Source organism: Crocuta crocuta, unplaced genomic scaffold (assembly GCF_008692635.1).
Source record: "Crocuta crocuta isolate KB4526 unplaced genomic scaffold, BGI_CrCroc_1.0 scaffold19, whole genome shotgun sequence".
Taxonomy (NCBI): domain Eukaryota; kingdom Metazoa; phylum Chordata; class Mammalia; order Carnivora; family Hyaenidae; genus Crocuta; species Crocuta crocuta.
In genome coordinates this window covers 13427-25706 of record NW_027551565.1, presented here as the reverse complement: position 1 = coordinate 25706, position 12280 = coordinate 13427, and the positions used below count along the sequence as shown (strand labels likewise).

At 33.5% G+C, this 12280-nt stretch overlaps 1 protein-coding gene across 1 annotated transcript in view; it reads right to left on the bottom strand.

The window, feature by feature from the left end:
* Window positions 1-5282: 5282 nt before the first annotated feature.
* The window catches only part of AADAC (arylacetamide deacetylase), a 14495-nt gene continuing 7497 nt past the window's right edge, over window positions 5283-12280 (bottom strand). The window contains exon 6 of the mRNA XM_077750134.1: window positions 5283-5879. Coding sequence (XP_077606260.1) covers window positions 5283-5879 — 597 coding nt within the window. The remainder of the gene's footprint in view (window positions 5880-12280) is intronic.

Below are 12280 nucleotides of genomic sequence, written 5' to 3'. Positions count from 1 at the left end.
GCCCCCCCCCCCCCCACACACACACACTGTCTGCCTGGGCCACACACTCCCTCTTAGATAATGTACACTATGTCAGAGTCAAGTAAGTCAGGCTTCCAAGAGTGAGCTGATGGCAAAAGACTTCCTCCTTTTCTATGAGCAAATACTGAATACAGAGAAGCCCAGCGTACGGGGCAAACAGGTTAAAAAAGAATGGTGCTCACCAGGAAGAGGACATTTTTCCCTTATGTGGATCTAGAGAACTAAAACAGGAAATACAAATAATGATGCATCAGAGCACCATTCACAACAACACTGTACACATACTGACATGAGAACTTGTTGGTAAACCAAATTCTTGACTTTTTCTAATACTCAATTTCACTCATATTCAAACAAATTTCACCCAGACAGGACATATGTCTGAATTCCAATCTTACACCTATGAATAAGTTTCCAAAATATTAATGGAAATGTTTTTAAAATTGTAATAATAACTAAAATCTAAGATCCTATTTTCTGTGACCCAACTAAGTGTTAATATTTAACTATGGTCCTAAAAGCAAATTAAGGCTTTTCTCCCATGGTTAGTAAATGATTTGAGGGTTTATGAGTTTCACTGAACTCATCTCAGCTTTTCAATAGATACTTATCTTTCCAAGGATTCAGAACTCTACTCAGGCACTTGAAATGTCATCATGGATGTCATTAAAGATCTTAGAGAAAACCATTGTGAAAGTGGCATCTACTCCCCTCAATTTCTTCACCCCATCCAGGAAAAATAGCTGACTCCAAGAAATCAAATGGGTTCTCAATTAGTTGTTGATGGACCAAAGTGATTTAATGTAACTAAGGCAATTTATTGCTGCAGAGAGATACAAGGCCAACACTGACATAAAGCTTGATGCAGGCAGATAAACCATTCAAAATAAGGGCATTATTCATATCGCAATACAGTGCTTCAGCCTAGCAGGGCCACTGGTTGCATGATGGGAAACAGGAGAGAACTGGAATTGGAAGTGAACTCACTGGCTTACTTCCTTCATGGACTGACCCACATGGCTATAGGTCAGGGAGCACAAAACAGTCTTAGGAAACTTCTAGCCCACAGTCGGGATTTTCAGCTATGTCATGCTGTAATGTCTGAGTCCCAGGACTTTGAATGCTTGCGCAAGGCTAAAGAAATTATTGATGTTGTTTTTTGTAATTTCTCTCAGTTTTGCGAGCTTTGAGGCCTATGAAACGTTGTAAGTGCCGCAGGTTTATGATTTGAGTAGGAATCTATGCCTTACTGAAGAGAACATCAAAATAGGCTAAATTGTGATCCATGTACCCATACATTTATAGGCATCTGTGTTAATCTCTAACAAAGCTCACGCCCTGTCGTTCCTTTACATCATTCAGTGGTGTTTCATCACATACATAAATCAAAATTTATCTGTTCATTAAGTGATGAATACTTGCATTGTTTTGGTTTTGCCCATCATGACAAAAACTGTTTTGAACATAAATATAAGTATGAGGATATATGTTTTCATATTTTTTGAAAATGGAATTTCTGGGTCATATAATAGGCCCTGTTTAGCTTTCTAAGAAATGGATAAACTGTATTTATTTATCATTAACAGTGTTGCGTTTTTCCTATGTTCACTGGCCATGCATCTACCTTCTTCAATGAAGTAGCGCTGCTCAAATATTTCATCCATTTTTTTCCTTGTATATTTTGCTTCTTGTTACAGAGTTGTAAAAGTCCTTTAGGTACTTTGGACTCAGGTTTGTTATCACAGATATATTTCTCAGATATTTTCTCTCAGTCTGTGCCTTGTCGTTTCATTCTCTATATAAGGTCTTTCGAGGAGTAAAGGTTTGAATTTTGATAAAGTCCAAAATATCTATTTATTTAATGTCTGTTGCCTTTTTTCTGTCTCATGTCTTGCCTAAGAAATCGTTGGCTGCAAAACATTCACAAATATTTTTTGTATTTTCTTCTAGAAGTTTTAAAGTTTTATGTTTTTAGATTTAGATCTACGATTCATTTAGAGTTAATTCTTGTATTTGGTGTGAAGTAAAGGTCATGGTTAAGGGTTTTTTATGTACATGCTCAACTGTTGAAGCATCATTTAAAATACATATACTCTACTTTTGGAATTGAATTACTTTGGCAATACTGTCTCAAAAATTGACCCTGTATGTACGGGTTGATTTCTGGACTATTTTATCATCTACTGTATATTATTTATTGACTAGTTACCCATCCTTATTGAAATTCCATACTATTTGACTACAGTAGCTGTATATTGTCTAGAAGTCTGGTACTGTATGTACTCCAAATGTGTCCTCTTACAGTAGTTTGTGATACCTATTTTATTTCCATACATATTTTAGGATAAATATGACATTTTCTTTTAAAAAAAAAAGTCTCCTGGAATCTAAATGACGATTATGGTAAAGNCTTACAGTAGTTTGTGATACCTATTTTATTTCCATACATATTTTAGGATAAATATGACATTTTCTTTTAAAAAAAAAAAAGTCTCCTGGAATCTAAATGACGATTATGGTAAATCTATAGGAGAACTGAAGCCTAAATAACCTTGAGTGTTTAGATAGATGCATATGTTATTTCTATTTCTTTAGGACATGTTTAATATCTCTTAGAAAAGCTTTCTTTTTGTCTGTAAACCTGTCTTGCACATATTTTGGTAATTCTGCCTCTGAATATGTCAGCGTTTTTGTTGCCACTTTTATAATAACCACTTTATTGAAATATAATTCGCACACCAAAACTTTATCATTTTAAAGCAATTTCACATGTCAGCTTATGTACTAATACAGTGCAATAATATTTGAAATAGATTTTAAGATAACAGCACATCAAATTTGATCAATGAAGACAAATTTTGTCAAGAGAAATGGCTATCTCAAAAGATAGATGACAATCTCAAAGAACTGACAACTCATTTAACAAAGGATTAATTTCTTTACTATATATAACATTCTTTCATATTAATAATAAAGGCAGCAATGACTTAATAGAAAAGTAGAGAAAAATTATGAAATAATGGTTTATGGGAAAAGAAATTTAAATATACCCCCCCCCCCATTATGGCAAGAACTGCAAATTAGTTCCCAGGACTTATTCTTTTTATTCTTCATGTTTTTAATCTCTGTTAAATCTTCTATTTCTGTCTCTTTTTGATGTAGCCTATTTCTTTATATCTATCTTTTACTCCTAACTTCACTTCAGCTGAGTTTAATATGTTGTTAAAACCACTTTTTGTGTTTTAATTTTTAATTGTTAGTCTTCCAAGTAGTCAAGGATAATGGTGACTACATAAATTCAAATTTTAAGAAACATCCTCCCGCAAACTATACAGTTCAACAAGATGAACAAGTAAAATTTAATAATCAATCTCAAACTCTAAGTTGCCTATAAAGAGAAACTCATCAGCAAATTATAGCAGAGTCATTGAAGCTCTTGCTTCAAATCTTTCAGAGAATTGGATGGGAGAGAGAAGTCTGGAAAATCTGTAAAGAAGAGAGGAAAAAGTTAAATGCTTAAGAGTGAGGAAAAATTATACCTCCCATCCCCAGAAGAGAAAGTATGCCTAGTGGGTGAAAATGGTGTACAGGAGTCATAATAGATCATAGAATTTTACTTAAGTGAAGGGACTTAAAATGTGCACACTGCTCATTGGGAGGGGACAGAAACTGGAAAAGAAAAAAGCCCTATAGAAACAAGGGAGAAAAGCAAAAACGAAAAGAAAAAATTTGTAAATATCTTCTGACTTTTCTTCAAACTGGTTATTTTTATATAAAATATAACAATTTTTGTATTACTTTTCTAAACTGCCACATTTCTGAATTTCTATCTTAACAGCAACTTATAGGTTATCTTAAATTATCCCAGTAAATTGAAATAGTGATCATTTGAATCCTTTCCATTGTTTACATTTTAAATGTTATTTTCTTGCCTAATTGAGATGGATGGTACCCATCCAGAACAATGAAATGTAGTACAGGTAATAATAAGTATTCATGATTTCTGTATAATTTTAATAGGGATTAGCATGAAGCAAAATTTTATATGGCAAATATTTAGCCATATAAATACCCTCTATTACTATCACAAATTGTTTAAAATTAAAAAGTGATATTAAAAATTCAACTTGGGGACTTCCTATAGTAGTATACTCACACCTCTTGCCATCTGTAAGAAACTTTTCAGTGAGAGTCATCTCCTTATCTGTTTCCCTAACATTTTAAAACAGGATTACAGATTTAAAAACTGCCTGATTAAAGAAAATTGTTTGCCTATTATTGGGCGATGGTGCAAATATCTCCCACCACCTCAGGCCATCTGATAGATATATACTTAGTGAGTCACTTATAATGTCAGAGATAAACCTCAAGTAGGAATCTGGGTTTGCGCTTTCTTAACATTTTTGCCTCTGAACATTACTCTACATTTTACCTGACCCATTCATAATTTATAAAGATTTGTTATTTACTTCATGCAGTAGGTTGAGGTATATGTACTTTAAGATTTTCTTCAGACATCTTGGCCACTACACTACTGAAGAGAAAACTGAACATACAAACTTATGTAAGTTTATTTTACAATTTCATAGATTAGAAAAATCCTATATTTTTAGCATTGAAAAGAGCTCTCCTTTTTGAAATTACCGTCTTAATGCCTAGAAGGCAGTATTTAAAGGCTCTAAATCCATGTCAGTTGAATCTCTGGCATTTCACAAGCCAGAGGTGTTTGAAGCTTTCTTTTCAATAGTAATACTGTCAGGGAATAAAAACACTAGAGCTGTGGGATGTCTGGATGGTTCAGTCAGGTTAAGCATCCGACTTTGGCTCAGGTCAAGCTGAGCATCGGGCTGTGCTGACAGCTCAGAGCCTGGAGCCTACTTTGGACTCTCTCTCTCTCTCTCTCTCTCTCTCTCTCTCTTCCTCCCCACTCATGCTCTCTCTCTCTCAAAAATAAAATAAACATTAAAAAATTATAAACAAATAAAACTAGAGCTGTGAATTAGAGCTATAAGAAATGAGTAACAGCAGCAAGAAAAGACTATACAGGAAAGTAGATATTTTCTAAGGTACAGAAGTGAATAAACAAAACTTAGGACAAGAAATAGAGAACTGAGTTAAAAAACAAACAGCATGATGGGTATGAAGACCTTAGAAAGGGCACAGATGATAAATATCAATCCAAAAATAATCCTTGGATTCTCACTAAGTTGTTTCCTGCCCTGGGGCTTGTATATTTTTATGGACCCCTCCTCAGATTTCTACTATAGATTTTCACTTAGCCAACTCATATACTGATTTTCTATTCTGTATGCAATTTTAAGTGCATAATTGGAAAGTGCTCCATGGAATCCATCTTCAACATGGTTATGGGTCACATGAACTCCAGCATTCTGAAGTCGGGTGACATACATGATTCCATCATCTCTTAAAACATCATACTGACAGGTGATGATGTGAGTCAAGGGTAAACTTCGCAATTTGTTGTCATCAGCTAACAAGGGGGCTGCCCTCACATCAAGAAATCCTGGATATTTCTTAGCCAACTCAGAACTACCGTAAGTCGGACTGTTATAAAAGTATCCTTTCTTATACTTCTCAGGGAGCAACGAACTCCAATTAACAAACTTGAACAGATGGCTTGATTCCACTGGTACATGTTGGTTAAAGAGCATAGCTTTTGTAAGTGATTTGTCTGTGGTAAAATATTCACTCCAGAACCTGACCATCAGTGATCTGGGCAGAATTGGAAAGTGTGAATTTTCCCAATATGATGGTAAATCCATATCAAGAGTCTGAAGGGCAGGATAAATTAAAGACTGGGTCTTGAGTTTGATCTTGACATCTGGATCATCTATGAGCTGAAAATAATTTAAATAAGTTGCTCAGATAATTTTCATTTAAAAATACTTTTATTTATAAACAATATGAATATAAGATAAATCCAGAATCTCAAAAAGATAATCAGAAACAACAAAAAATAGATCTCAGAGAACTTTCCAATTTTCAGTATTATATTGAAGACTACATGTCTTAAGTAGTGTGAATGTAAGCAAAAGGATTTGTACAATTTTACTCATGAGTGGGGAAAGAGGTCACCTGATCTGTGATTGAAAAGCAAAATATTTTCCCTGGCAACTAAGAATGGCAATCAGAGGAAACAGTTTTTAAGTAAAAAAATTATGTACATATATACGTATGTATATCAATAGGCCTTAACTTTCACGGGAAAGATCATATAACTAAGAAGTCTAATTTGGCTCTGATACTAAACATATGAATCTTGGGCAAAAATATAATTCATTTTATTTTATTTTTTTAATATAATTCATTTTAATATTTATGCTTTTAAAATATTTAAATTACATTAGTGCATTAACACATAGTTATCTATAAATTAATATGCATATATTTGTGGGAGTATACCAGAGGTTTTTTATTAATAGGATACATGATCAAAAATACTTGGAGACCAATAACATTGAACACCACAGTTTAGCAGATGTTTTTGTGTACATTTACATTGTCCTGCAAGATAGAATGACTTATTGTGTCTTACAGATCAGCTTCTTAAAGTGTGGTCTCTGGACCATAGCATCTGCATCACCTGAGGATTTATTAGAAATTCAAATTCTTGGATCCTCACCCAGACACACTAACTCAGATAGGGAGAAACCAGCAATTTGTATTTTAACAAGTCTTTCAGGTGATTCTGATGTATGCAAAACCTTGAGATCCATTAGCATAGGTCACAAGTAGTAATTATTGAAACCGTATGTACTCTTATGCTCCTCAGAGTAAACTGTAATGTCTAAATTGAAGTCTATTTCTAAAAAAACATAATATAGAGTTGAAAAAATAAAGTATTCTGACATTTTTCCATTTGTTATAACATTTTACACACACACACACACACTCTAGCAACAGCAAATGGCAGCACTTTTTATTTGCATTTAAAGCCCAGGTAGCAACTAGTTTGTAAAATAAAATATTTATAAGTCCATCACCAGATTGTGTTATGTAAAAATAATTGTTTTGTTTAAAAAATATGTACTGAATTTAAATAATCGTCCCAATGTTTTGTCAAATAAGTTTACATTCCATTTAGCTCAATATCTAGTATGAAAAGCACTGTTCATTAGTAGAGATGTGATAATAAGTAGCTAATAGGTGGCTGATTGAGTTAGAAGAGATATAAAAACATTTTCTATTTGACCCATAAATTCAACTTTGTAGGTAGGTAGCTAAAATCTTTGAACATGCAGATTAAAAACAAATTGCCTTTGTAGCTAAATATAATACATATAAAATCAAGTATATAACTTCATAAGAAAGGAATTTAAAATGTAGCTATGTTCAAGGATCAGGGAGTTTATCACATACCCTGAATTGACCACATACCCTTCTTCCTCCCTAATATGATTGCACTCCCATTTCCTCCTCATCCTCCATTTTACGGTATTTAATGTTGTGTATTTCTTTAAAATTACACCATTTGTACACATGTAATCAACGTAGTTTACCTGGGTAAGAATGTTCCATCTATTCCTAGTGAACCAATAATTGGTATTGTGACTTTTACTAAATGCTTTTTCTGCATCTGTTAAGAAGACATAGGATCTTTCTTCCTTCATTAATGTGGTAGCATTCACTTGTTTTTGTAAAATATACTTTTCCTTGCATTATTAGCAACTTAGTCATGGTAAATATGTATATGGTATATGTACATTTTTTCTAATACTTTATTCATGATGGTAGTATCTCTGTTTTCTGAGTGTGATTGACCCACTGTTTTCCTTCCTAAAACTGTTCTTGTTAGAATGGTCATAAACATTGTGCTTCTCTGTAGATAATTACACAGTGTACACATCTCCTATTCACTGAAATATGTTGTATTTATTTGCAGTGAATTCTTTTTGATGTTTGATGTACATTTCCTGTGAAGTTTCTTAGCAGGACTTTTTTTATTATAGATTTAATTTGTTTAATGAATATAAAAGATCTCAGGCTTTCATTTCTTCTTGTGTCTGTTTTGAAAGTTATATTTTTCTTGGAATTTGCCTATTGAATTTAAATAATATGAAATATCATTTTTACTTTAAAGTTTTTCCAAATATCTCTTTCAAAGATTACAATGTTCACTCTGAACTCATTGAAGTCTAGTTCTTTTTCATATTGAAGAGTCTGCAGTACCCTCCCTTTTTCAATATGACATTAATTATTTATGCCTGATTTTGCTCTTCCTCATGTGTCTTTCCAGAGGTTTACAATTTTTATTAGTCCTTTCAAAGAATTAACTTTTAGGGTTTTGTTCACATTTACTATAGCCTAATTTTGAATATCATAATTTCTGTTTCTATCATTATTATCATCTTCCTTTTTTTCTTTCATTTCTTGAGTCAGATGCTTCTTCTGTCTTCTAATATATGCTTTTAAAATACAATCTCCTATAAACATTGTTCTGTGTGGAATATATATACAAGATGTATATTCTATTAAATATTGACCCACAGGTACTTACTGTATTTTTTAAATTTCCAGACAAAGAAGGATGTTTTCTTATTTGTCTTTTTCTTATTGATTTCCTACACTATTGCACTGTAGTTGAAAGTCCAAAATGTGTGGTTTAAATTCTGTGATTTTTTGAATCTTGCTTTACGGACAAGGACTTGGTCAATTTTTAAAAATGATCACATATACTTGCTTGCTTCCCTGTTCTTTATAGGTCCATTGAGTTAAATGTATTAATCATGATTCCAATCTTCTATAGCCTTATTATTATTTTTGACAGCTTTTCTTAATTACTGAAAGAGGTCTTTTTAAATCTCTCATTGTGGTTGTGAACATTTGTGTTTTTCCCTGTAGTTCTGTTAATATTTTCTTCATACATCGAAGACCATGTTATTAAATCCATACAGATTTAGAGTTGTTATATTTTCTTGATGGTTTAACCTTATCTGTTATGATGCAATGTGCTTAACCTGGCTTCAATTTTATACATGTTATTTCCAGATATACATTTTCCATCCGTTTACTTTCAAAGTTTCTGCTTATTTATGTTTTCAGTCTGACAATCTTGGTCCTACAACCAGATTATTTAGACCACTAATAATTACTGTAATTACTAAAATAATTGATTTTGGTCTACCACTATATTTTGTAAATCCTCCTTCTCTTTTTGACTTCTTTCAGATTGGTGGACCTTTTCATTCTATTTTTTTTTCCTGTAATAGTTTATAAGTTATACCCTATTTCTATTAATTGATTGATTGATTTTGAGAGAAAGCAAACAGGGGGTAGGGGCAGAAGGAGAGAGAAAGAATCTTAAGCATGAGCCTGATGCAGGGCTGGATCCCACAACCTTGGGATCATGATGTGAGGTGAAATTAAGAGTCAGACACTCAACTGACTGAGCCACCCAAGCTCCTTCCTATTTCTGTTCATTAAATTATTACCCCAAGAATTACAAGGTGTATTCTTAACTACTCAAAAAACAATGAAATTATGAAAGACCAACTCTTTATTTCTTCTTAGACAATAAAAAGAGCTTAGAAGACTTAAAATCCCTCTTCTCCACTCCTGAACTTATGGCTTGTTTTTCCTATAATTTTATATATCTTATTATTTTAAACTTTCCAAGTTTAAGATTTACCCACATCTTCCCACATTCTTGCTTCTTCCTGTATTCTAAACTTTTATCTGCATTTTCATTCTATCTGAAACACTTATTTAAACCACCTTTTAGTGTGTTCCATTAATAGGCGCTCTATTTGTTTTTGCTTATCTGCATATGCCTTTATTTTCCTTTATTCTTAAGTAATATTTTTGTGCATCCAAGAATTTAACACTAATTTTGTGTTGCTTTCTGATGATATTCCACTGATTTAGAACTTACATTCTCACTATTGAGAATTAAGCTGTCAGTATGACTTGTACTTCTGTGAAGATACTCTTTTATCCTCTAAACATTTTTTTTTTTTTAATTTAAAAAAATTTTAGAGACGCCAGGGTGGCTCAGTCAGTTAAATGTCCGACTTCAGTTCAGGTCATGATTTCACGGTTTATGAGTTTGAACCGGACATCAGGCTCTGTGCTGACTGCTCAGAGCCTGGAGCNCACTGATTTAGAACTTACATTCTCACTATTGAGAATTAAGCTGTCAGTATGACTTGTACTTCTGTGAAGATACTCTTTTATCCTCTAAACATTTTTTTTTTTTTAATTTAAAAAAATTTTAGAGACGCCAGGGTGGCTCAGTCAGTTAAATGTCCGACTTCAGTTCAGGTCATGATTTCACGGTTTATGAGTTTGAACCGGACATCAGGCTCTGTGCTGACAGCTCAGAGCCTGGAGCCTGCTTCGGATTCTGTATCTCCCTCTCTCTCTGCCCTTCCCCCACTCATGCTCTGTCTGTCTCAAAAATAAAAAATAAAAAACATTTTAAAAAAATAAAAAATAAATTTAAAAAATTTTAAAGCAATCTTTATACCCAAGATCCTCACAACCATGAGATCAAGAGTGACATGGTTTACCAAAGGAGTCAGCCAGGAGCTCCTCTATTTCTTTTTGTTGTATCTTGTGTTGTTGATTGTCAACACTTTTGCCTTGTTGTCTGTATGTCTATACATACATTTATATCTAGCTATTTAATTTTTACCTTTTAAAAAAGTATGTTTAAGGTTCATGGAGCTTCTTTTATCTCTATCTAGATATCTTTCATAACTTCTGCAAAATGCTACATTCTTAAATCTTCCTTTCTCTCCTTCTTTCCCTTCTGTTTCTGGCATAACATTTAAGAGGCTACTAGATTTTCAGACTGTTTCTGCTCTATTTCTTATCCTCTCTACTGTATTTTCTGTCTTTTGAGGCTTCCGTGCTTCATTTTGCATAGTCATCCATGAGTCATATGGCCCATCCTTTAGCTTGTAAATGAGATCTTCAGCTTGTTTGAGATCACTTAAGCAATTCACCAAATTTTTATTTTGATTATTTTATTTTTTTAGTTTTGGACTTTTGTTTGTTTCTTAAAATTCTACTTTTCTGCTGAAATTTGCAATCATGGTTGTGAATTAATTGAAGAAACTAGGATACTTATTTTATATTCTGTGGCTGACAATTGCAGTATCTGAATTTTATAATGTGTCTTTCTATCATCTGTTGATTCTGCTTGCTTCCCTTCATGGTTTCTTGTTTACTTCCTTGCCTGCATATATTTTATTCTGTGCTGACTACTGATTTCAAAAAAATTTTGCAGGAATAATTTGAAGTCTATTATGAAACTGTATTTCTTCAGGGATGATTTTTATACACTGTTAAGTATACTTGAATATCAACTGTTCACATCAACTTAATTTAAGTCCAAGGACAGATTTGCCATGACCATCCAGGTGATAAGAAGCAAGGCTCTTCATGAAGAGTTTTCTATCATCAAGTTTGTTTTGTAGCATGCTCCCCCTGATAATGAGACCATATCTCTTTAGAGTCTCACATAAAATCAGAAGTACTTCATAAGTGTCCCCATTTTTTTTGGAGGACCCTGGAATTTGACTGCAACTCTCTAGCTCATCTTGGTTGAACAGTTTCCTTCTTATTGACATATGCCATTAGAGCAGAGAGACATTGAGTGCTAGGTTATCTTTGCGTGTGTGTGTATGTTTTTCCCATATCTTTAAAAAACTTTTTGGCCTAGGGGCACCTGGGTGGTTCAGTTGGTTAAGTGCCTGACTCTTGAAAATTTTTTTTTTTTTTTATGTTTTATTTATTTCTAGGAGAAAGAGAGAGACAGCGTGAGCAGGGGAGGGTCAGAGAGAGAGGGAGTGACAGACTCTGAAACAGGCTCCAGGCTCTGAGCTGGCAGTCAGCACAGAGCCCGACGCGGGGCTCGAACCCACGAACTGCGAGATCATGACCTAAGTGAAAGTCGGAAGCTTAACCGACTAAGCCACCCAGGCGCCGCATTAAGTGCCTGACTCTTGATTCTGGCTCAGGTTATGATCTCACAGTTTGTGATTTCAAGCCCCACACTGGGTTCTGTGCTGATAGTGTGGAACCTGCTTGACATTCTCTCCTTTCTCTCTCTGTCCCTCCCCATCTCACTTTTTCTCTCTCTGAAAATAAACAAACTTAAAATAATTTTTAAAAAATTTTGGCCTGGAAATTCCTTATATCTTACTGGTGGTTTAATGCTCTCCAGAATATTATATTTTAATAATTATGGGTCAGAATTGATTGGTTCACCACTACAGAAGTCTGAACTACATAG